Genomic DNA, 24,175 nt, shown 5'->3' on the forward strand with positions numbered 1-24,175 from the left:
CATTGAGGGAGACAACGTGGGGTCAGGGCAAGGGGGAGGACCGACAGAGTGAAACATGGGCTTCACCATAAACAGTGACACAGCAGATCTACCCATGAGGCATCCCTGGAAAGATTTAGTCCTCGGTTCATATTTATGGCCATGGAAGCTGTTTACTGAGCACTTGACAGGCTTCAGGGCAAAATTCCATTTTAAAAAGGTCATCGTATATCTGAATACTCTATGTTAAACTGCTTTTCTGATGCTTTGGCTCCATCTAGATAGATGATAGTATACAAGTATGCATTTCCTGATTGCTATTTTCGTTGTTGGCAAATGCTTTGAATCACTAGTAAAATAAAAAAAATTTAGGGCTTCCCTGGTGCCGCAGTGGTTGGGAGTCTGCCTGCCGATGCAAGGGACATGGGTTCGTGCCCCGGTCCGGGAAGATCCCACATGCCGCGGAGCGGCTGGGCCCGTGAGCCATGGCCGCTGAGCCTGCACGTCCGGAGCCTGTGCTCCGCAACGGGAGAGGCCACAACAGCGAGAGGCCCATGTACCGCAAAAAAAATAAAACTATAAAAATAAAAAAATAGTAATAATATTATTAAATTGCAGTAAACTATTCATCAAATTACTGCCCTGATAGCTTCCTCCGATGACTCTTACTTTATCAACATGGTAATTTTATTTAAACACATGTTCCACAATGTAAAAATCTCAAGACCATTTAGGACCTTATTCCTCTTCTTCAGATTGACGTTTGTAAACAAGTGCTGGTAAATTTGGTGGTAATAATAAGTTTATAAGAAAAAATCCTTCTGCATAGTCCTTTCTACCATGAAAGAGTGAGAAAAGCAAAATTCCTTTACTTGAAAATTAGGAAAGTTTCCTTTTACGTGATGATTAATGTAAACCCTATAAAACCCTCTCAAACTTTTAGAATATGATTACCTTAAAAATATATGTCTGTATGCACAATTTCTGAGTTCTTATCCTAAGAATAGAGACTGCACAGAAAGGATGGAACAATGATATGGAAATTTACCATACTCTCCAATTGGACTCTTTATTGCAGACTTATTGCTTCCATGTGTTTAAAAAAAAAAAAAATTCAAACCTTTAAGCCAACCCCAATCCCTAAAATTTTTGGCATTCTTATTAAGCACTGAATCCAGAAAGGAAAAAAAAAAAACAACAAACATTTTTTGTATTATTATCCCAAGCTTATCAGAGTCAAGATTTAGTTCATAATTATGGGAATGTATTAGAAATTAACAATAAAGATTGGTTTCTACAAGGCTTAAAGAAAGTACACTGTTTAAAGCTACTAAAATGCCAGGAATTATTTGGTCTTAATATTCATAAATAACACTTATTTTGAATATTTCATTGGAGAATATATAATATAAATTAATTTAGGCAAAATATTTAAATGGATGAGGTTAACATATTCTTTTTTTGCACAGTAAAATTTTTATTTTTTTTTTAAGCTATGGTTACATAAAGCTGAGGAATACAAACATCACATCAAACTAAGTCATATAATTTTCCAAAACAACGAAATCTTTGCTCAAACTCCACAATGAGGTCAATGAATTAGCTAAACTCTGTTGTCTCTGCACTTTTCCACAAATCAAGTTCTTCTCCAAGTTTCGGTATGTGTCAAAGGAAAGAAGGAAAAAGTTCCCTCACCCCAAAGTGAGAACAGATGGGAATGTAAAATTAGATGGGAAGAGACAAGTGAAGCTTTGGACGACTGACCAAGAAATCTTCCCCAGAGGACAGCCAGATATAACAGACCTCACTCAGCTTGTTCCACCTCCCAGTTTGCTTCCAAATTAATCCAATAGGAATGCAAAGTAGTTCTCAGATTCAATGGATTGATTTTGATTTTTCTAAGCATTTATATAAATTTTATGAAGAAGCTATTGATCAATATAAGTTTACAATGTTATTTTTAATTAATATAAAATAGTCTCCTAATCACTTTTGTGATTTTCACTTACTTCAAACTGAGACTAACAAAAAATATTTTTTGAAATAATAAAATAAATGGCTTTACGAAAAAGAGGCAACGGGCATGAAAAAACTTGTGTACACTGAACTCCTTTTATGATAGAAGAGCCATCTGCTACAAATTGAAAAGTTATATAAATAAAATATGAACATATTTTATATTCATTCTTCTCATATTTTATCTAACTAAAAATAAATAGTAAAGCCAGCAATACTTCCCATAGCTAGAAAAAAAAAAGTTCCTTTACTTGATATTCATTTTATAGAGCATGATATAATTTTTCTACCTAAAAATATCAATTATAAACTTAAAGAAATACTGTCTAAAATGCTGTATTCTCTTCAGGATTCTTAATTTTTAATATGGGAAATAATTTAAAATTTGAGCAAAACAGAAAATGGTACTCTCAGTTTTTAATGTATTAAAACAGTAGTTTATTGTTAATAATCATTCTCTTAAAATATTGTAATATTAAGAGCAATTTTGTAAGATTAACCATGAACTTTTAAAGAGCTATCAAATACCTTCCACAAAACGATGGTTTTGGAGCAGATTGTTTTTGCATGTGCTTACTTTCACATAAAATTTACATTTGTTGATACAATGAGAATAACTCAGCATTTTAATCCATAGTGCTCAAACGTATAGATCATTCTCACCCCTAATTTCAAACTTCTTTAGGGCAACAATGAAAAGTTCTCTATGTACCATTTCCCTGCCGTTCCAGAAAATTGCTTTCAAAATCTTAACCCTGCTTTATCTTTTTCAACGTTACAAAGTATACACAACCAAAAAGAAATACAGAAACATGAACCGTTCCAAGTGGTGAAAGCAGCTGCACCTCACACTTAAGTGATTTCAGTTTAAAGAAGCCCAGGCACTTGGATAATTTGATACAGGCTTCACTTACAATAGGGAATGAGGCCTTCCGTAAAGAAGGTGCTCAATACAGTATGCTGCATTTATTGGAATATGTGCATGAAACAATTACTGAAAAGTAGATTGCATTATTCAGATTACCCTATATTGTATGCAAACATTATTACCAAAAAAGCAAACAAACAAACCAAACCAAACCAAACAAAACAAAACACAAACAAGGTGTCTAGCTTTTTTTTCCTTCCTGGTCAATACATAAAAGCCACACAGGCAAACATTTGGAAATCCAATGTTGATTATATTTTGTCAAAATTCATTTTCTGCACTTTCCATTTGTACAAGTAAAATCTGAATTAAGCAAAATCAACTGTGAGCATTTTGTAATTCTTCCTCATATTAATAAATCCAAATTCTAATTGCTCAAAATATCAAACTAAGACCTCTCTACAAATTTTACATTATTTCCTTAATTTATTTTGTGGTTAGTTGGTTGAAATATTTTAACATGGAAAACAGAGAACATCTTATAATGAATCCAAAACTTCTATCTTCCTCATGGGGTGGGGGTACTTTGAATAAAGAATGCATATGTACATACTCAACATTTACTCAAGACTCCTGTCCTAGTCCCAATCTTCCACTTAATTTTAAAATCGGGTCAATCACAAGCACTTTGAATGAGAAACACTCATCTGTTAAAGGAATCCAGTTGGTTTGGGTCAGGATTTCTCAGACCTCAGACACCCAGGATCAGTGGGCATATTTTGGGAGTCTGAGTATTATAAGGTGTGGTCTTTGTTTTGGTGTCTTCATATTATGATAAAAAATATGACCATATTCTATATAATCTCTTTCACAACCTTAACCACTGATTACTATCATATAATTTCAGGATCTGCTTTTGATACAGTGTTTATGATCTTGATGGTGTAAGCTTTTTATTGTGACTATATTTAACTCATAATATGATGTTCCTCAAACTGGAATTCATAAATGTATTCTTGGAGCCTGAGAGACAATTTTCCTTTGACACGAATCCACATATTATTCAAGACCAGTAGACACTAGGCTAGATAATCTTTCTAATTCTTTTCCAAGCCGAAAAATATGTTACATTCTATGCAGCTTATAGTAATCAATGGAATTCAAATTTAAAAAGCACGTCTAGAGAAAGTGGACTTTAGTTAAAATTTCTAATTCTATGTTCTATTTATTTTCCTTTTACATTTAAATGCAAGTGAAAGTTTTGAGATAACAATAAAATGACATTCAGTGGGCAAAATGAAACAAAGCTGTCAGATAAAGTTCCATTAGCAACAGCCAAATGGGTTTAGTGGACCACATATTAACTAGGAATCAGAAAATCCCAGTTTCTTTTTACAGTTTGCCTTTGACTTGAAATACCATCTTGGTGTTAGTGATTCATACTTGCAAGCCCCCCCGCTTTTTTTCTTTACAGGGATACTACATTACGCTACTCAATGAATAAAATGCACAGTAAAATACCAGGTATTTATGTTACACAATGATAAGCAATATGTTTCAAATTGTAGTCTCTATAATAAGGAAGACAACAAATCTACAAAACTCAAGTATTTTCTTAATTTTGTTAGTGAAAAATATATACCACATGTAAAAATAACAGCATAATTTTTTATCATAATTATGAATTCTTTTGATCTAGTTTTTAAAATATTTGTTTAAATTTGATTCATCTAATTTTAAAATGTTTATAACATTGTCAGTTCATACTTAAAGATATTTTATTGGTAGAAATCATTAGTGCTCATATATCATAATTTTATATCAAGTTTTTAACCATATACTCTTAAAGGAATTTTCAATTTATATGTATCTTAACAATAAAATCATCTTACCACCAGTAAACAGAAGTAAAATGTTTGCTAGCTGCAAAGATACTCTGAATTTAAAATGCATACAAACTTTCCATTTAAAGTATAGTTACTTAATTTTTAATTTAAAAAGTTAGGAAAAATGAAACATTTAAGTCATCTTATTCCCATCTATGATATAAATGTGAATGAAAGTTTTAAGTAAAAATCCTCCATAAAGAGGTTTGTAGAATTTTTTCCTGATATGCAGCATCTTAACTGAACCCTTTTTTAAAAGAAATGTTTTTAAACCATTCCTAAAGTGTCGCCAATAGCATATGATTAATCAAATTAATGAAATTATTGATTGTGAAATTAGTTACTGAATTTAAATTACTGACTTTTGACAGATTCATTTTTTCTAAGGTGAAGGCTGTTAAAATCAATTTTATAAATAAAACGTTTCATGATAAGATTCATCATGATAAGTTTTATTAAAAGAGAAATATCCCATTCAAATTTAAGAGTTTTCTTTTCCTCTTAACCTAGCAAATATAACTGACATTAGTTTACTAAGATTATTTCAAACTTCCTTCTTCCTATTAAGGAATTTTCAGCTTTTAAGATTTCTTTTCTAGAAGATGTAATTAGACCATTATCTAAAGGACAGTGGTTGGAGTCAGACGGAAAAATGTACTTTTCTAAACAGTGCATGCTTTTATATATTGTGATAAGTAATTTTATTCTTGGATTAGACACATGCAAATGCACAAACGCTCACATCAGTGCCAAAAAGTTACTCTACCTGAACCGTCGAGCTGATCTCAGAGGCAAAGCCGCCCGTCAAGGGAGCCTCGTGACTAACTAGCAGTCGCCCTGTTTTGATCACAGACTGAAAGAGAAAAGGAAAGTCTGATGTTGAAGAGAATACATATTTTCAAGTATATGATGGTAGTTTTGATTAAGTAATAAAAATAAATTATTTAAATCCAATAAATAATTAAAAATTAGCAATTCAATTTTATGCCAAATAAGTTGTAACTCCCTTTCATCTGGACTGTTCTTTGATTTTTGCACTGTTAAAAAAGTTTTCAGTAGATAATCCTAGTGCAAAAGAAAAATGAGATTTGTAATTCTATGTATGTCATTAAAAATGCCTTCTATTATATTTTTGTGTTATAAACTGAATGTATTTCACATTTTTGTATCTGAATATCATTTTTTTCCTCATATAGCTCTAAGAATGAAAGTGCCTTTTTGTTCCTTTGGGAGTATATTTGCATATAAATAAATAGTCTTAGGACATTTTTTGTGTGGAGAAGGAAAACATAAAGATATCGTGTAAAAACCGTAGCAAAGGAAAAGCTCAAGCCACTAGACATTCAAGGAAACCAAGCACGAAGAAATCACCGGGAAAGTAAAAGGGTTACAACTCTCTTCGTTCAAGTGTATTGAAATATGGTTAACGACCACAACTCTATTTTAAACTAGAAAATGTCACCGAAAATAAGGATGTATTCTCGACACTGGCTTGGTGTGGTGGTTCCCACTGTGCATGACACACTCTGTACAATAATAAATCAAAAAGTATAGCTATGATATCATAGCAGGATGCCAGTGTGAAGGAAGGTAAAAAATATTAAAACCAACAGCAAGTTACTGATTAAAATATGTTACACAATTACCATATTACAAAGGAGAAGTCTTAATTTCTCCTCTACATTTCTAATAATTTTGTATCACCTTCTTTAAATTCTACATTACTCTTTTAGGAACATGAAATAAAAATCTTCCAAACAGAAAACTTACAGGCAGACCTGGTTTTATTGCCCTTCACTTTACTGTGCTTTGCACATAACTGCAGTTTTTACAAACTGAACCCTGCATTGTAAGATGATGGTTAGCATTTTTTTTAGCAATAAAGTATTTTTTAAATTAAGATATGTACTTTTTTTAGACATAATGCTATTACACAGACTACAGTAGTAGTATAAGCATAACTTTCATATGCACTCGGAAGCCAAAAAATTTGTGTGACTCACTTCATTGCAATATTCACTTTATTTTGGAGGTCTGGAACCAAACCCTCAATATTTCCAAGGTATGCCTGTATATAAATTAAAATATTGCCTTCATTCTAGGCAATTAGGGTTTAGAATTTCAAAAGTGTGTAGCAGTTTCAGCCAGCAGATGTTAAACTCCAAGATATGGCCAGTAGCCATGACAAAAATAAGTTACCGTATCTACTAAGCAAATAGTGACTTAAGAATATGAAATTTTATGAACACCTTAATGAATGCCATCCCCGCCAATGAAATATTAACCTTGGAATATGTTGGTATTTTAATTTATGACTGTGGTTAATTATGCCAAAGTGAAAGTCACAAATTAAATTTCAGTGCACCTGGTTAGAAATATAAAGAGACAAAAATATTCTACAATCATGAAAAAAACAAATGTATTCTTAAAGTATTCCCTAAAAAGATGTCCTGACTTTAAGGATTGCCGATTAAAGAAACAGATTTGACAATCAGAACTTTCTTATAGCTCTGAATCCCAGAACTCTGCCAACATAAGAGCATCTAGGAATGATATAGCCCAAATCCATCCCAGCTAGACGGTACAACCCAGCTAGAGGGTAGAAAAGAGAAACAGCTATAAAAATGTTGCTGTTCCCCTCAAACCCCACACAACAGCGTTGGTGCTTTTTATCTGAACTGAGGCCAATCCAAGATCAATGACAACCCAATAAGCAACCAAGGCAAATGTTCTAGGCTTCCTCTAGCCTGCAGAATGTAGTGGGGAAACTAAGCACAGATGTACCCAGGACAAAAGCTACTAACCCTTGGAGTCCATGCAACATGATGTGTAAGCGGATAAAATCAGCAGGAGAAAAGCTAAATAAACCAAGATACATCAATACAGCAGAGTATTATACAGCCATGAAAAAGACCGAGGCCATGGAACAGTGCCCATGACAAGTTAATTGGTAAAATAAGCAAATTGCAGAATAATATGATCTCATTTTTGTGAAAAATGGACACCAGTAAACATGGCTATATATATTGAGCCAACATGTGTAAATAGTCTGGAAGGATTCATTCCAAACTATCAAAACTTGTTTCTCCTGAAGATTGACAGTGAAGGAATTGTAGGGAAAGAACTTTTGGTTTTGTTTTACTTTAAATGAAAAGTATTTTTATATTACTGAAAATATTCTCAATAAGTCTAAAATAAAGAAAAATAAAGGGAAAGCCCTTTTAAATTAATGCTGAAGGTAACAAATACATGTGACATTGCAGTCATAATCTCAAAAAACGTAATTTTTTTATGGTATCTTAGGACTAGCTTCAGATACAAGGGAACCCTGAGGTCCCAAACCCCAGCAGCAAAGAGGCACAGTGAAAACACAGGGAATCAGCCACCCCCCCATGCCAGGCTCTGTATGATAGCTGTATGTCGGGATCATATCCAGCTCATCTCTTGACCTTCAAGCTTTTGGATCCCAGACAAAATGGGAAGTCAGCTATTGGTATCAAAGAAGGGGAAGTTCTTCAACAGCTCTGCAAGTGTGTTAGGTAAACATGCGAGTTCTTGGATCAGGAACCGTATGCTGACAGTTCTGGAAGGAATTCCGGAAATTTCTAAAACACCAAGAGCTGAAGGGCAGACACAAGATGAGAAGTAATAATGCTATGAGGCTCTAGAAACTGTCAAAGCAAGCAAACCAGTGAGAGAGAGAGGGGACAGCAACACAAGAGGAGACAGAAATAATGATCAAAATCATAAACAACTGATTGTCACAGGAGCTGCTGTGTGTTAGGCTCTGAGCTGAGTATTTTACTTTACTTCATTGAATTGTGAAAGCACCTAAATTTCACTTCTGCTTCTTAAAATCATCTAGTACCTGAAAAGTATTAAAAGATATATAATAAAATTACAGCAAAATTCTGAAAAATGCCTAAATATAGACATAACACTGACAGTTTCAAAGAATTAGCATACATCATGAAAGGCTGAGACTATAATAGAATCCCATGATTTTGTAAGGTATATGACAAATGCAACTTGGTATGTGCTTTTTATCATTCACAATTTCAGTTTACTAAAATTTCTGAAGATATCTTCTTTTCTATTTTGGAAATTGTTCACACTTTGTTAATATTATGATAATGAGATCATTGCAAATATACACAGTTGAAGAGAGTGTTACTCTTTCCATGCTTTGTGATTCAACTAGACATTCTGATTAACCTAGGTCTTTTGTCAACTTTAACAAGCATTTCATTTTCATACGTTTAGGCACAATGACATCCAACTGCCGGGAAATTTTTCTAGCCAAATTTAGCATTTTGACCTACTTAGAGAGTAAAAATATGGTGCCTTTCAATGGAGATAGCCATTAACCTTTTAAAAATAAATCACTATAGATATAAATGCTAATAAGCGTTTAAAATTCCTTTTCTTTAGAAAAAAAGTGATATTTCAAGTTTCAAGTTTTCTTCTGAGATAAATGTAATTCACCACTTGAAAAAAATGTTTAAGAGTTTAAACAACTTTTCAATATGAAAGCTAAACCTATCATAGCCAGGAAAGATCACATAAGGCTGGATTTTCCAGTATCTGCCTCTTCAACTTCTTGCCACTAAGATCTGCTCCAGGATTCTGGACTTACCCAGAGGGAGTAGCAGTGAGTTAGAGCAGCTAATGGCACCAGGGAAAGCTGAACCAGTTCAAGATGAGGACCCATCTCTGTGTCCCCTACCATGAAACAAAACAGCTTTGTTCCCTACAAGGCCTTGAGAAATTTGTCAAGAAAACTTAAAAAACAATTCTGAAAGGCAAGGAGTGAAACAGCCTACAGCAGTTAAGTTGGTGAGCACTGGTCTGCCCTGGATTTCTCCCAGAGATTCTCACTCTTTCTGTCATCCCCTCCCCAAGGGCATCAGCAACACCTGATTCAAGAGGAGCCAACAAAATCTTAATGCTGAACACATAATGACATTGCCAACAACCAACAGACTGTGACACCCCTGTTCTGATGGAAACTTTAAGATACCTTACTCCTGGTCTGGCCACTTCATGACTTTTCCCCATTGTCCATCTTCTGCCCAGACATCATTACTAATGGCCATAACATCAAGTTATCTATGAGGGATACCTAGCCCAATGCTCAGACCATGCCACTCAAGAAAAGTTAACTAGATAAAAATCTATTAAAATAATTTAACTATATTAAACACGCCCTTCTTTAATGTCCTGAAGCTACTGCTTTCTTAGCAAAGTCCTTTTTTTAATTGAAGTATAGTTGATTTACAATGTTGTGTTAGTTTCAGGTGTACAGCAGAGTGGTTCAGCTATATATATGTATGTATGTGTGTGTGTGTGTGTGTATATATATATATATATATTCTTTTTCAGATTCTTTTCCCTTAGATGTTATTACAAAACACTGTGCAAAATCCATTTTTAAGATAGTGCAAAAGCGTACTTCAGCACATCCCAGAACAATGTAAATAGGAAATAACAGACTCCAAATTAAGGACATTTTAATGGAGCTTTAGCAATAAGATAGCTGTGGTAATAGCAGAGTTGCTAAGTTAAACTCCATTAAAATGATTGCACAGATTTTGGCTGCCCAAACATGGGACACATGTTTTAGTGAATGTAGCCTCTAAAGATTTTAACACAATCCAAACAGGAAGACTGTTAAGCTGTCATTCCAGGAGAAAATGATACAGAAAGGCAGACCATTAAGCTGGCATATGCCTGAAAGTGCAACACACATTCAAAAAGCAGAAGTGTAGTTTTAACCTCTTACTCAACACCTATGGCAAGATTTTCTTCCTACAAAGTAATTCAACCTGACCAACATCAAGTTCAGCGGCCTATTCTGATAGTTGATAAGATAAAGTAGGAAAGGCAACACTTTGGGTAGGCAATTTACAGCCCTTTTAATATTTTCTATCTGAATAAAAGCTAATGAAAAGCAAAAGAAACATCAAAGCTGGCCTTTACCAATTCCTTTTGAAATCAAATCTTCTTATAAATACATATGAGCGGAAGTAATAGTAAAGTCGTACACCTTTGTTTCATCAATCAAGAGCATGTTGATAACAATTATATAATGTAGAAGCATTAAGGACATGATTTTAATTAGCCTCAAATATTTTTGCAGATAAATTAAGTTTCTGAAATGTTCTCTTGTTTAGTAGCCAAATGCATTTGACACATTAGCTAGAAAAACTTCACAATTAATCACAAGCTAACAATGTGTTAGAATATGCCTAGCAACTATGATCAGTCAGCATGAGCATCACACACGATCAGACCACTGGCTGATATTCCTCTGGAGAAATACCAACGCTAAAAGAGAAAGAAGTCATGAACCCCAGAGATGGTTCGGGAAAGTCCATTTTGGCAAGGCTCTTAGTGATGGGGTTACAAAGAGTTTGGTATCGTAGGAAATTGGTGTAAATGGAGAAAAAGTAAATCCTCAGAGCTTTCCCACCCATGTGGAAAAAGTAGGTAAGGGAGCAAGCAGAACATAAAGAGAACTGAATAAAGTCAACAGAAGAAGAACGAGCATCACTCTAACAAAGGCATGAAGTGTCTGGGAAAATTTCAGACATCCTCCCTGGTTCTCTCTTGCCTGAATTATTGGTATAATCAGAGCTGACGAGCCTAGGAAAAACCGCTTTTGCAAAAACTAGAAGCAGACATCTTTCTGAAAGCTATTTCAAAACATGTCAGACAAACGAGCTTCTGTCAATCAACCTTACCTTCCCAGTCTGTCTCTTCACAGTCCCTGCAGGCTCCTGTCATGTCAGGCTACTCCCTACTCCACGACTGTGACCCAAGCTTATCTGCCTCTGACTTCCTTCCCCAAATTCTGGAGGTTAACCCTAACCCTAACCTTAACCCTCTCAAGACCCATCTTACACAACTCCTCCCTCCGTCGTCTCCCCAGCTAGGTGGGTTTTCTCCTATTTTAAACCCTATGTTACCCTCTTCCTTCATTTTCTTATCATATTATACACCTCCTAGCAATCAATTCCTAATAGACTCTGAGGTGGCTGACGAGGCAAGGATATTCTATGAGTCCTAAAACCAGGGTTCAAAGGCAAGAATCAGGCACCAGGTCAAGGCAGCACTCACTGCTATACCTCTTAGGAACACTAGCAATTTACCTTGTAGAAGAGCCCTGAGTACATCTGTCCCATTAGCCCTTTCAACCACACTCAAAACTACATATTCAAAGATGGGGACTCTGTTATTCATATCTGTGTCTACCACAGAACATAGCATACCACAAATATGCATTAAATTGAGCAAATTATGCTCATTTTATTACTTGGGGACAAATGCATACATTATTAAAATTAAAAGTTTGGAAAAGTACCTAAGCATCTTTTTGTTTCTTTGTTTGGGGGAGTATTCTTTTTTATGGAGGGTGTGGATCTCTATCTCTATACTGTTTCCTCCAGCAAACTCTGAATCATTCAAGAGCACAAAATTCAGCAAGTATCGAGTATTCTATTCCTAACCATAATACCTAATATAGGGTTATAAATGTGGATGCTTAATAAATGTTCTTAATATAGATTTCTGTAAAAAGCATATAGACACAGTGATTTAAATGAATCACTAACCAGCTTCCAATTTTCTGATGCCTTGAAGCTGTTAGGAGGGGCCAATCATGCTATAAAAAGGGAGTCCTAAAAACTAAGCTCTAATCATCATTTTGTTCTAATAGAGGACCACCCTGGGCCAGCTCTTTTCATCTATTTTTCCTACTCTAGATTGATTTTGGAATAAGAAGTTAGCAGTACTAAACATGTTTCTGTTTTTATGTAGATCTTTTGTAAATGCATGACTGTAATAAACACACAGAACATTTCCTTTCCTTGGTACTGAACATAAATTTCCTTTCCTTTTGACAAGAGTTCATGTTACCATGGTAATAAAGGTATTGTACTGGTAGATGTTTATTAGATATGTAGTGAAACATGGGAAAATATGTAAATAAATATGTCTTAAAAGTTTTTTTTCATTTTCCGCATTAGCTTAAACATCATGCAAAGCATAACCACCTACAGGAATCAACATGATTTTTTTGTGTGCCAAAGCAAATTCTCAAAGATTGAGGTAGCCATTTCCCAAGTTGTTTTCTGATCTTCTTTTTTATCACTGCCCTATCATTTCTCAGCAGGACTTAAAGTATTTCCATAGACTTGTCTCCACTCAACTTTTATCCATTTCTTTTTATGAAAAGGAGAAATTATAACATGTCATTTGGATATTAATATTATTGATTTCCATGCTGTAGAATTTTATAAAATTGTTGACAAGGACAATTAAAAAGCCAAGCTGTACTTTTGACAGACAATCAGGGTGTTGTATCTCCTACAGCTTCTATTCTTAGAACCATCCTGAGCTCTTCCAGGCTTCTTCTCTGAAGTTTGCAACAGCAGGAAACATTCAGAAGTACCACGTAATTTAACCTTACTATAAATATGCTTATATTTTTATAATAAATGAAAAAAGTGGTCGTACAATTGCTATACACACTACTTGGCAAATCTAGAACCTGACCTAGTAGTAAAGACCCTTGGCAGGGCCATTTCACTACATTTATTATTTATTAATTTAGGCAGCTTACCTTCATTCAAGTAATATTCTTTTGTTACCATGATACTATATATATATATATATATTGCATGTTGTGGGAAGAGGCTGATAATTCACAGACAACTCATGTACCTAGTTTAGCACCTAGGTTATGATTATGGGCTGAATGAAAATGCCATATACAGAATTTTAGTTGTTTCACCATTTTAATCATTTTTAACTACAGTTCTGTGGCATTAAGCACATTGACATGGTAGTACGACCATCACCACCATACAACGCCAGCACTTTTTCATCTTCCCCAACTGAAACTCTGTACCCATTCAACAATAACTCCCCATTCTTCCCCTCCCCCAGGGCCTGGCAATCACTATTCTACTTCTGTCTCCATGAATTTGTCTCTATCCTAGGAACCTCATCTAAGTGCAATCACACAATACTGTCCTTTTGTGACTGGCTTATTTCACTTAGCATAATGCCTGCAACGGTCGTCCATGTTATAACATGTGTTAAAATTTCCCTCCTTAAAGCTGAATACTATCCCACTGTATTTATAAACCATACTTTGTTTATCTATTCAGGCTCTCGGGCACTTGGATTATTTCTGTCTTTTTGCTATTGTGAATAATGCTCCTATGAACATGGGTGTACAAATATCTGTTGGAGTCACTGCTTTCATTTATTTTAGGTGTATATATATATATATATATATATATACACCCAGAAGTGGAATTGCTGATCACACTATAATACTATGTTTAATTTTTTAAGGAATGGCCATACTAGTTTTCATAGCAGTTGTACCATTTTACATTCCCACAACCAAAGCACAGGGGTTCCAATTTCTCTACATCTTCATCAACACTTTTTTTTTTTTTTTATAGTAGCCATCCTAATGGTTATGGGGTGTTATCTCACTGTGGTTTTGATTTACATTTCCCTAATGATTAGTGGTGTTTATCACTAATTTTTAAAATCTTTTCCTTTTTAATTTTTTAATCAGGCTGTTTGATTTTTATTGTTGATACAGATAGTGTTTTCAAAGTGCTTAATGCATCAAATTCCTTAAATTGGTCCCTCTGGGGACCGGAAATAAAATCTTCTCAGAATATGATATACCCTATGAAAAATATATCAAACTCAACTGTTCACTATGTCTTCTTTTCTGAAAAAGCATTACATCTGGTTTCCTCACCATCCTCCATTTTAAAACAGACATAATGACATTTTTTCCTAAGATGACTTATGTCACATAGATCCTTTGCCCAACTGATTATGCAAGACAGCACTCCTCTATCGAAAAATCTTCAATGGTAAATCAGCTAATTGGAATCACAAAGATAACTTGTAATCAGTAACAGCACCAGTAATCCACCATCCAAAGGAAAAACTGAATCCACTTACATACTACAGAACCTTGGAGTCATCTCTTTGCTCCATACTCTGCCAATAACTAGAAGATAGACTAATGTCAACTAAGACAATTTGAAACATTGGTACAAACCAGACAATCACCATCATCATCTTATTTGAATATTACATGCAATTTCCCAATTAGCTTTTAATCTTGTATAAGTTCCAAAGGTCACTGGTTCATGTCAAAAACGATTTACTGAGCCACTCACATGTGCCAATACTGCGGAAACACAGATGAGTTAACCAGGTCCCTAAAGGACTGTAATATGGGTTGCCACAATGTCCTAGGGCAAGACATACTCAAGAAAGAAAGAAATTAATTTAAAGATTGTTAAGGCAGAATACAGGAATTAAAAATCAAGTTATATTTGGTAAAAACAATTTTTTTATTTTAAATTTCAATGCCTAAGGTCTTTTTTAAAAGAACATTGAAAAAATGAATTTTTATCTCTTAAAACAAACAATTACTAATACTCTTTCCCATTCTATTCATAAGTCTCCATTTGGCAAATTTTTCTCAAGTGTTGACGACAGAGGGAAATACTATGTTTGGCCATCATAAGAGTCTTAAGGGTAGAAACTGACATCATCCCCTGTGTTCCCAGCATACCATGAATAAAAAAGTGACCCCAACCAAAACCAAGATTGTCAGCCAGTTACATTTTAAACTGCTGTTTTAAGCATGTATCTGGGGTACAATTTTCTCTGAAGCCAGCTGGTTGTCTACCAAGGCAACACTTCTCTAAGGAATGATCAAAAGCATAAACACTGCTACACTTCTGCATCACCATGGATAAATGCTTTTATTTTTCTAAAACCTGGTCCAAATCTGTTGGAGTTAATGGATTTTTAGTCCATTACAAAACAAAAATCATGTGTAGTTCATAATACATGTAGTTCATAATAACCAAAGCTTAAAATCTTTTGGTTCTTTTTTATGACTCAAAAAAGTGGTAGAGTAAAACTCACAGGACATTTCAGCAAAAGTTGTACATATATTTTTCAGTATATATAACTAAGATGGTGCAGACAGAAATAAAGTACATAAAGGTCATACTTCCATTAAAACCAAGATGATGGGGAGAAATTGTTTATATGACAGGTGGATTCAGGAAAAGAATTCCTTTAGCCGAAATAATATTTGTCTACAAAACATTCATTGATTACTTGACAGAATAGGTGAGGGGCAGAGAGGCGTAGAAATCTCCGGGTCAAGAATTATAGTATCAAACTTCATTACTAATGGAATATTCATGAGAAGTTAAGATGCAATAATAATAGTTACCCAGAAATATAATTCAATATTTAAAAATTAATTTACACTTAGACTTAAGCTTTATTTTTTTTCAGGGAAAAAACTTTGGAAGTTTCTCTACTTGTAAACTACAAAAATATTAATAATCCACTCCTGTTTGATTTACAATTTTCTATTCTGCAACTTTTTTATTGACAAGAACTCATAAAACAGAGTAAGATGATCATGGCCATTATACCACAGATAGTGAGACATACCTATAATAACTTAGGCTGTAAATGATAAGAGCATTTTTTTGAAGAGTAATCCAAGAAGGTTTTATGCTTGTTGACTTACTTTATCATAAGTTGGTCATTTTGCTATATCCTCCAACATCGCTAATCACCAGGGAAATGTAAATCAAAACCACAATGAGATATCACCCACACCTGTCAGAATGACTATCATCAAAAAGAACACAAATAACAAATGCTGACGAGGATGTGGGAATGTAAAGTGGTACAGTCACTGTGGAAAACAGTACGCAGGTTTCTCAAAAAGCTAAAAATAGAACTATCATATGACCCAGCAATTTCACTCTTGGATATATATCCAAAAAACACTAATTTGAAAAGATACATGCACCCCAATGTTCATAGCAGCATTATTTACAATTGCCAAGGTATGGAAGCAACCTAAGTGTCCATGAACAGATAAATGGATTTAAAAAAGCTGTTTTATACATACATACACACACACACACACACACACATACATACACATACATATACATACTATGGAATACTACTCAGCCATAAAAAAGAACAAAATTTTGTCGTTTGCAGCAACATGGATGAACTTGGAGAGCATTATGTTAAGTGAAATAAGTCAGACAAAGACAAACACTGTATGATATCACTTATATGTGGAATCTAAAACTGGTGAATATAACAAAAAAGAAGAAGACTTGCAGATATAGAGAGCAAATTAGTGGTTAGCAAGCAGGAGGGGGGCAATATAGGGATAGGGGAATGGGAGGTACAAACTATTGGTTGTAAGAAAGGCTACAAGGATGTATTGCACAACATGGGGAATATAGCTAATATTTTGTAATAACTGTATATGGACTGCAACCTTTAAAAATTATATATAGGGGCTTCCCTGGTGGCGCAGTGGTTGAGAGTCTGCCTGCCGATGCAGGGGACACGGGTTCGTGCCCCGGTCAGGGAGGATCCCACATGCCGCGGAGCGGCTGGGCCCATGAGCCATGGCCGCTGAGCCTGTGCGTCCGGAGACTGTGCTCCGCGATGGGAGAGGCCACAACAGTGAGAGGCCCACGTACCACAAAAAAAAAAAAAAAAAAAAATTATATATAAAAAATAGCAAATAAAGGATAAAAAGAAAAAAGAAAAATATTGAAACACTATGTTGTACACCTGAAACTAATACTGTAAATCAACTATACTTCAATTAAAAAAAACTGTAGTATACCCATATAATTAAATATTACTCTACAATAAAAAAGAACTATTGAGTTACACAATAACTTGACTGAATCTCAAAGGCATTAGGCTAAATGAAAGAAACTAGTCTCAAAATATTACATAATGTATGATTCCTTTTATATGACATTCTCAGGAACTCAAAGTTACAGTGACCATGAACAGGCTGGTGGTTTCCACAGATTAGTAGTAGATGTGGCTACAAGTTGATAGCCCAAGAACATTTTTTGAAGTGATGGAACTGTTCTGTAACATAAAAATATTGGTGATTACAGGAATCAATACATGTGCTAAAATTCATAAAACTATGCACTAAGACTATATTCACAAAATGGTTACATAATTAAAAATAAAAGTAAAAATGAACCAAAGACAACAAAGATTATTATAAAAGAGAAAATCATTACTAACCAATGAAAATGTTCCAGTGTTCTAATAATTTTTTAAAATAAGTTTAAAAATAAGAATAAAATGGCACATCATCCATTAAAGTCACAAAATAATTTAAAATTTAATTCTGGCAAGGCTATAGTAAAATCTTTCTTACATTGCCTGGCATAAATCTTTTGAGGGACATTTTGGGAGTACATTTATCAAAAGCTAACAATTGTTCAGATTCCTAGAATAAGCAATGTCAGTTCTAGATTTATCTTCAAAAAAGAATACAAAAGATGTAAAATATGGGACATCTGGTTTAAAATGATCATGTGTACAGCCAGTAGACAAGAAAAAGAAATAAAAGAAATCCAATCTGCAAAGAAAGTAGTAAAACTGTTGCAATTTGCAGATGATGTGGCACTGTATATGGAAAATCCCAAAGATGCCGCCAAAAGACTATTAGAACCAAAAAAAAAAAAAAAACCTATTAGAATAAATGAATTCAGTAAAATTGTAGGATACAAAATTAAAATATAGAAATCTGTTGTGTTTTTATACACTAATAATAAACTACCAGAAAGAGAAACTAAGAAAACAATCTGATTTACAATTGCATCAAAAAGAGTAAAATATCTAGGAATAAATCTAACCAAGGAGGTGAAAGAACTGTACTCAGAAAACTATAAGAACTGATGAAGGAAACTGAAGAAGACAGCACAAACAAAGGGAAAGATATACCATGCTCATAGATTGGAAGAAGTAATATTGTTAAAATGACCATACTACCCAGGGCAATCTACAGAGTCAATGCAATCCCTATCAAAATACCAATAGCATTTTTCACAGACCTGAAACAAATAATTTTAAATTTGTATAGAAACACAAATGACCCTGAATAGACAAAACAATCTTGAGAAAAAAGAACAAAGCCAGAAATATCACAATCCCTGATTTCAAATTATACCACAAAACTCCACTAATCAAAATGGCATGGTACTGGCACAAAAACAGACACACAGAAAAATGAAACAGAATAGAGAGCCCAGAAATAACCCATACTTATATAGTCAATTAATCTATGAAAAAGGAGGCAAGAATATTCAATGGAGAAAAGACAGTCTCTTCAGTAAGTGGTGCTGGGAAAACTGGACAGCTACATGTAAAAGAAAATGGACTACTCTCTCATGCCATATACAAAAATAAACTCAAAATGGATTAAAGACTTAAATACATAAAACTCCTAGAAGAAAATATAGGTAGTATGCTCTTTGACATTGGTCCTAGCAATACTTTTTTGGATATGTCTTCTCAGGCAAGAGAAACAAAAGCAAAAATCAACAAAATGGTACTACCTTAAACTAAAAAGCTTTTGCACAGCAAAGGAAACTATCAACAGAACAAAAATGTAGCCTACTGAATAGAAGAAGAAATTGGCAAACAATATATCTGATAAGGAGTTGATATTTAAAATAGACAAAGAAAACATATACAATTCAAAATAAAAACAAACAAACAACCCAATTTAAGAATGGAACTTGAATAGACATTTTTCCAAACAAGACATACAGATGACCAACAGGCACATGAAAAGAGGCTTAACATCACTAATCATCAGAGAAATCCAAATCAAAATCACAATGAGATATCACTTCACACCTGTCAGAATGACTGTTATGTCAAAAAGACAAGAAATAAGTGTTGGCAAGGGTGTGGAGGAAAGGTAATTCTCTTGCAGTGTTGGTGGGAATATAAATCTGTACAGCCACTATGGAAAACAATATGGAGGTTCCTCAAAAAATTAAAAATGTCAATATCATATGACCCAGTAATTCCACTTCTGGGCATTTTTCCAAAGAAAACAAAAACATTAAGTCAAAAATGTATATGCCTTCCTACATCTGTTGCAGCATTATTTACAATAGCCAAGATATAGAAGCAACCTGTGTCCATCAATAGATGAATGGATAAAGAAGACATGATGAGATAGATCGATAGATAAAAGGAAATATTATGCAGCCATAAGAAAAGAATAAAATCTTGCCATCTGTGACAACATGGGTGGACCTAGAGATATTATGCTAAGTGAAAAAGTCAGACAGAGAAAGAGCACGATTTCACTTATATGTGGAATCTATAAAGCAAAACAAATGAACAAACATAACAACACAGAATCAGACTCATAGATACAGAGAATAAACAAGTGGCTGCCAGAGAGGAGAGGGTGGGGGCAGGTGAGTGAAACAGGTGAGGGAGATTAAGGTGTGCAAACTTCCAGTTACAAAATAAATGAGTCATGAGGATTTGAAATGTACACCATGGCGAATACAGTCAACAATACTGTAATAACTTTGTATGGTGACAGATGGTAACTAGAGTTGTGGTGATTATTTTGAAAAGTACAGAAATATCAAATCACCATGTTGTATACCTGGAACTAACATAGTGTTGTAGGTCAATTGTACTTTGATAAAAAATAAACAAATAGATAGATACATACATACATAAATAAAAATTTAAAATAAACCTAAAAAAAAAACTGGAAACAACCCAAATGTCCATCAACAGGTGAATGAGTTAGCAAATTACAGTCTATCCATATAATGGACTGCTACTCAGCAATAAAGAGGAATGAAGTGTATGTTGATACATAAAATAAAATGAATATCTAAATAGTTATATTGAGTTTAAAAAGCCAGAAAAAAAAAAAGAGAGTACCTGGTGCATGATTTCATTTATATAAAATTCTAGAAAATGCAAACTCATCTATAGTGGCACAAACAGGTTGCCTGGAGATTGGGGGGTGAAAGGGAAGAGTGATGGATATGCTCACTGCCTTGATTGTGGTGATGGTTTCACAGATGTCTACCTGTCAAAACTTATCAGACTGCACACCTTAACACATGCCATTCCTTGTATGCCAATTATCCTTCAGTGAAGCTGTGAGTAAAAAATATGAAATAAAATTAAATTTTAAAATATTAAGTAAATACAAACTAAAATAAAATAAAATAAAAGATAATCTTGTGTATTGTTTGTATGTACTGGGTCAAAAAAGTTAATTCTGTTTAAAAGGGCAAAGCACTTTAGAAATATTCCATTTAAATGCCTTCCACAACTATTATACGTTGCATACTGTCTAAAACCAGGGGCTTCAATAATTTTGTTTCATCTGCCTAACTTCTTCAGGCCCCTGAGTTGACAGCCCCTAGTTCGGAGCGGCAGGGAAGCAGGTAGAGGGCTGACAGCGTAGGAGAAGCTCTTCCCCGTAAGCAGAGCTCCGGTCCTGAAAGACCAGGCTGGGAGCTGCCACGGCCTGCCCTTCGGCTTGGAAATTTGAGAAAGGGAATCTCCCAGGGAACAGAGAACAGAATCATCGGAGTGAAGCCCCACATTCTGCTTATTGGCAAAGGAGTCTGGACAAAATGAATATCACCCTATTCAAAGATGAATAAAGGAAGCAAAACATAGAGCCTATTGGAAAAATTAAAAAAAAAACGTTGGAAATTATCCTGATCACTCAAAGGAAAAGCATGCCTCTGAAAATGATCTACTTGAGATCCAGAAAAACATGTTAACTATTGTGCGTTCAAGAGAACACAAGACCTAAAAAAAAGTGGATACATGTATACGTATAACTGATTCATTCTTCTGTATGCCTGAAACTAACACAACATTGTAAATCACCTACGTTCCAATTAAAAAGAGAGAGAATACCAGATCTAACCTCCAAGACACAGGAATAAAAATTCTGAGATCGTAAGGCTACAGATGAGACCTGAATGTCTCACATGGGAACTAAAACCACACTAGTAAAACTAAAGCCTGCAGGGGTGGTAGATCTGGGTACCTGGGTATCTGCCCTCTGCTAGCCCGATATAGTGCCCCCCCACTCAGTGGAATTCAAAACTACCTGTGGAATGAATGAGTATGGACAAACTGGCCTCCTGAAAGTGTCAAGAAAAAAAAAATACAGGGGCAAGAGGTAAGCAGACAGGATGGCAAGGTAACAGGGGTTGCCTATGTCTCCTTTCCTGGCCTCCGCACAGCAGTGAGGAACCTTCCCTGGGCTCCCCGCATCCCCTCGAACACATGACGAGCACAGCTGGAGAAACCAGGACGGGCCTTCCTCCCCTCCTCCCTCCACTCCCCAGTTCCCCAAAGAGTCTGCTTCTGCCTGAACTGGAGCCAAGAGGAGCAAGGAACAGGAGGTGGAAGGGAGGATCCTCTTCCCAGTCTGACAGCAACTTAAAGGGTAAGGCACAGAAGTCAGAGGCTGACTACAAAGAGCTTTCCTTTAGCAAGTGACACAGAACCAGCGTCTCAGGACGCCGGGAAGCGAGGTGAATATCGGAGTCAGTAACAAGTAGGGGGTAGTGTGGACAACCAGAGAACACCGTCTCTGGCTTAGGTGGTCAAGCTCTTTTTTTTTTTTTTTTTCCCAACACATGAAAGCCAAGCAAAATATATCTCCAGGCCGGATTCTGCCCCAAGTGTTTGCAACCTATACTTAAAGGAAACATCTTTCTGGCGAAACGACCCTTCTTTTCAAACGCCAGGATGTACTCTCTGCCATGTTATCTTTACCCACAAAATTATACACTGAATTAGGCAGCCTTCCATTCTGGCCTTCCCAAACATTTTGCGGATATTGACCCATGTAAACATCCATTTCGCTGAACGTGACATTTAGCAGAGCAGAACCAGTGTTTCAAAAGAAGGCCATTTGAGCCCTTTCTTCATCACGTGTTTCTAAAACCCAGAAAAACAATAAGCTCTCCAAGATAATGTGTAAGTTTAAGCTTTCAGGAGTCCTCCTGTATGTTCCAAAATGACATCGTAAGTGGACAATTACAGCATCGGAAATTTTCAATCTGCAGGAAAAAAGTACCTACAGCTCTGAAACTCTTCCCCACAATGCACTTGGTAACCTTGCACCTGAAGCATTTATAGCATCCTTCAAGGCCTTATCAGGGGACCTCCAGTGTGTGCACATGCTAGTGAAAGAATAAAGTCAGTTTGCTCACTAATTTTAGTCCTTAAAGGACTAATTTTAGTCCTTTTAGGAGAAATACTGCACCAAGAATGTCTACAACAGATTAGATGCATTTTTGTTTATTAAGTTTTAATAATTCTATCAAAATATAATTTTCTAGAAAACTTTCTTACAGAAAAGGGAATCTATAGAATTCTTTTGTATTACCCCCACCTACACCTGAACAGGTCTTTTAAAACGTAAATTGCTAAACTTGGCCATCAGTATTGGGAGCTGGGCCAGGTTAACAGCAATGAGATGAAGACCGGAGCTGGTGTGTGTGTCTCAGCCACAAGGAACAGGTAGTAAGAGGAAGCACAGATGCCATGGCCAACATTTTAAAGCAATGGAAGAGAATGAAGGGGCCACCATGAAAATAATCAGATTTATTCAAGACCCACACAGAAAAAGGACTGGAAAATCCAAAGATCAAAATGATGAGGATAAGATTATGGGTTCTCCTCAGAGGGTCATGATGTGGGCTCAGGATCACAGGTTTTTATCACTTCAGCATCACTGCCGCCCACTATTCTCCCGGAGGTTACCAACCCCCTACCTGGCACATCTTAACTAGACTCAATGGTCAGATTGGATCTTGGCCTTTACTAATCATAAATTCATTTCTTAAGTAGCTAAACTGATGTTTCTGAATCTGTGATACACTGCTCCTTCAGTTCTGACAGTGATTCACGTTATGATTACTTCCAATAAATTAAGGGAAACATACAAGCGTTTTCTTATTCTTGTGACTATCCACAGTCCTAAAGAACTTAAATCACTTCTAAATCTGTCTTAAAGAAAAATAATCATTTCTCACATCTGCTGTAGAAAAAAAATGTATGACATATAAAATATGTGTGTTTGTATTTACATATGCACACCTTTTTTCGCATTTTTTAGCTACACGATTTGAAGTTCACATATTTTAAACCTCAGCCCCAGTGGAACCAGGAAAACTCCATGAAGATGGCATATTAGTGTAACCTTCTGCTCCCTGATCCTACAGTTTCATGATGCTGGAGTGGATCACCTTACACCAGGACAGACAACCATAATTCTGAAATCAGAACATAGCTAGCTGTGAATGACTGACACTGAAACCGTAATATTGAAGCTGGCCTGCAGCAGTGAGTTATCCCTGCTCATTGAGCAAGGCAGTGGGGCTGGGAAAAGACATTCGAGACATAAATCTGCAAATTCTCAATAAGCTGCATTGATTAAGAGCCAGTATCCAATCTGAAAAAAATGTCAAAGGCCGTTTCTCTGAATCAA

General features: G+C 35.1%; 1 protein-coding gene across 1 annotated transcript in view; it reads right to left on the reverse strand.

Moving 5' to 3' along the window:
- BCKDHB (branched chain keto acid dehydrogenase E1 subunit beta) overlaps positions 1–24,175 on the reverse strand; it is a gene marked incomplete at its 5' end in the record, with an annotated part of 229,743 nt that overhangs the window by 54,764 nt on the left and 150,804 nt on the right. Inside the window, one exon of the mRNA XM_079716325.1 lies at positions 5,516–5,602. Coding sequence (XP_079572451.1) covers positions 5,516–5,602 — 87 coding nt within the window. The remainder of the gene's footprint in view (positions 1–5,515; positions 5,603–24,175) is intronic.

This window comes from Hyperoodon ampullatus, assembly GCF_949752795.1.
Source record: "Hyperoodon ampullatus genome assembly, chromosome: 12".
Lineage (NCBI taxonomy): Eukaryota > Metazoa > Chordata > Mammalia > Artiodactyla > Ziphiidae > Hyperoodon > Hyperoodon ampullatus.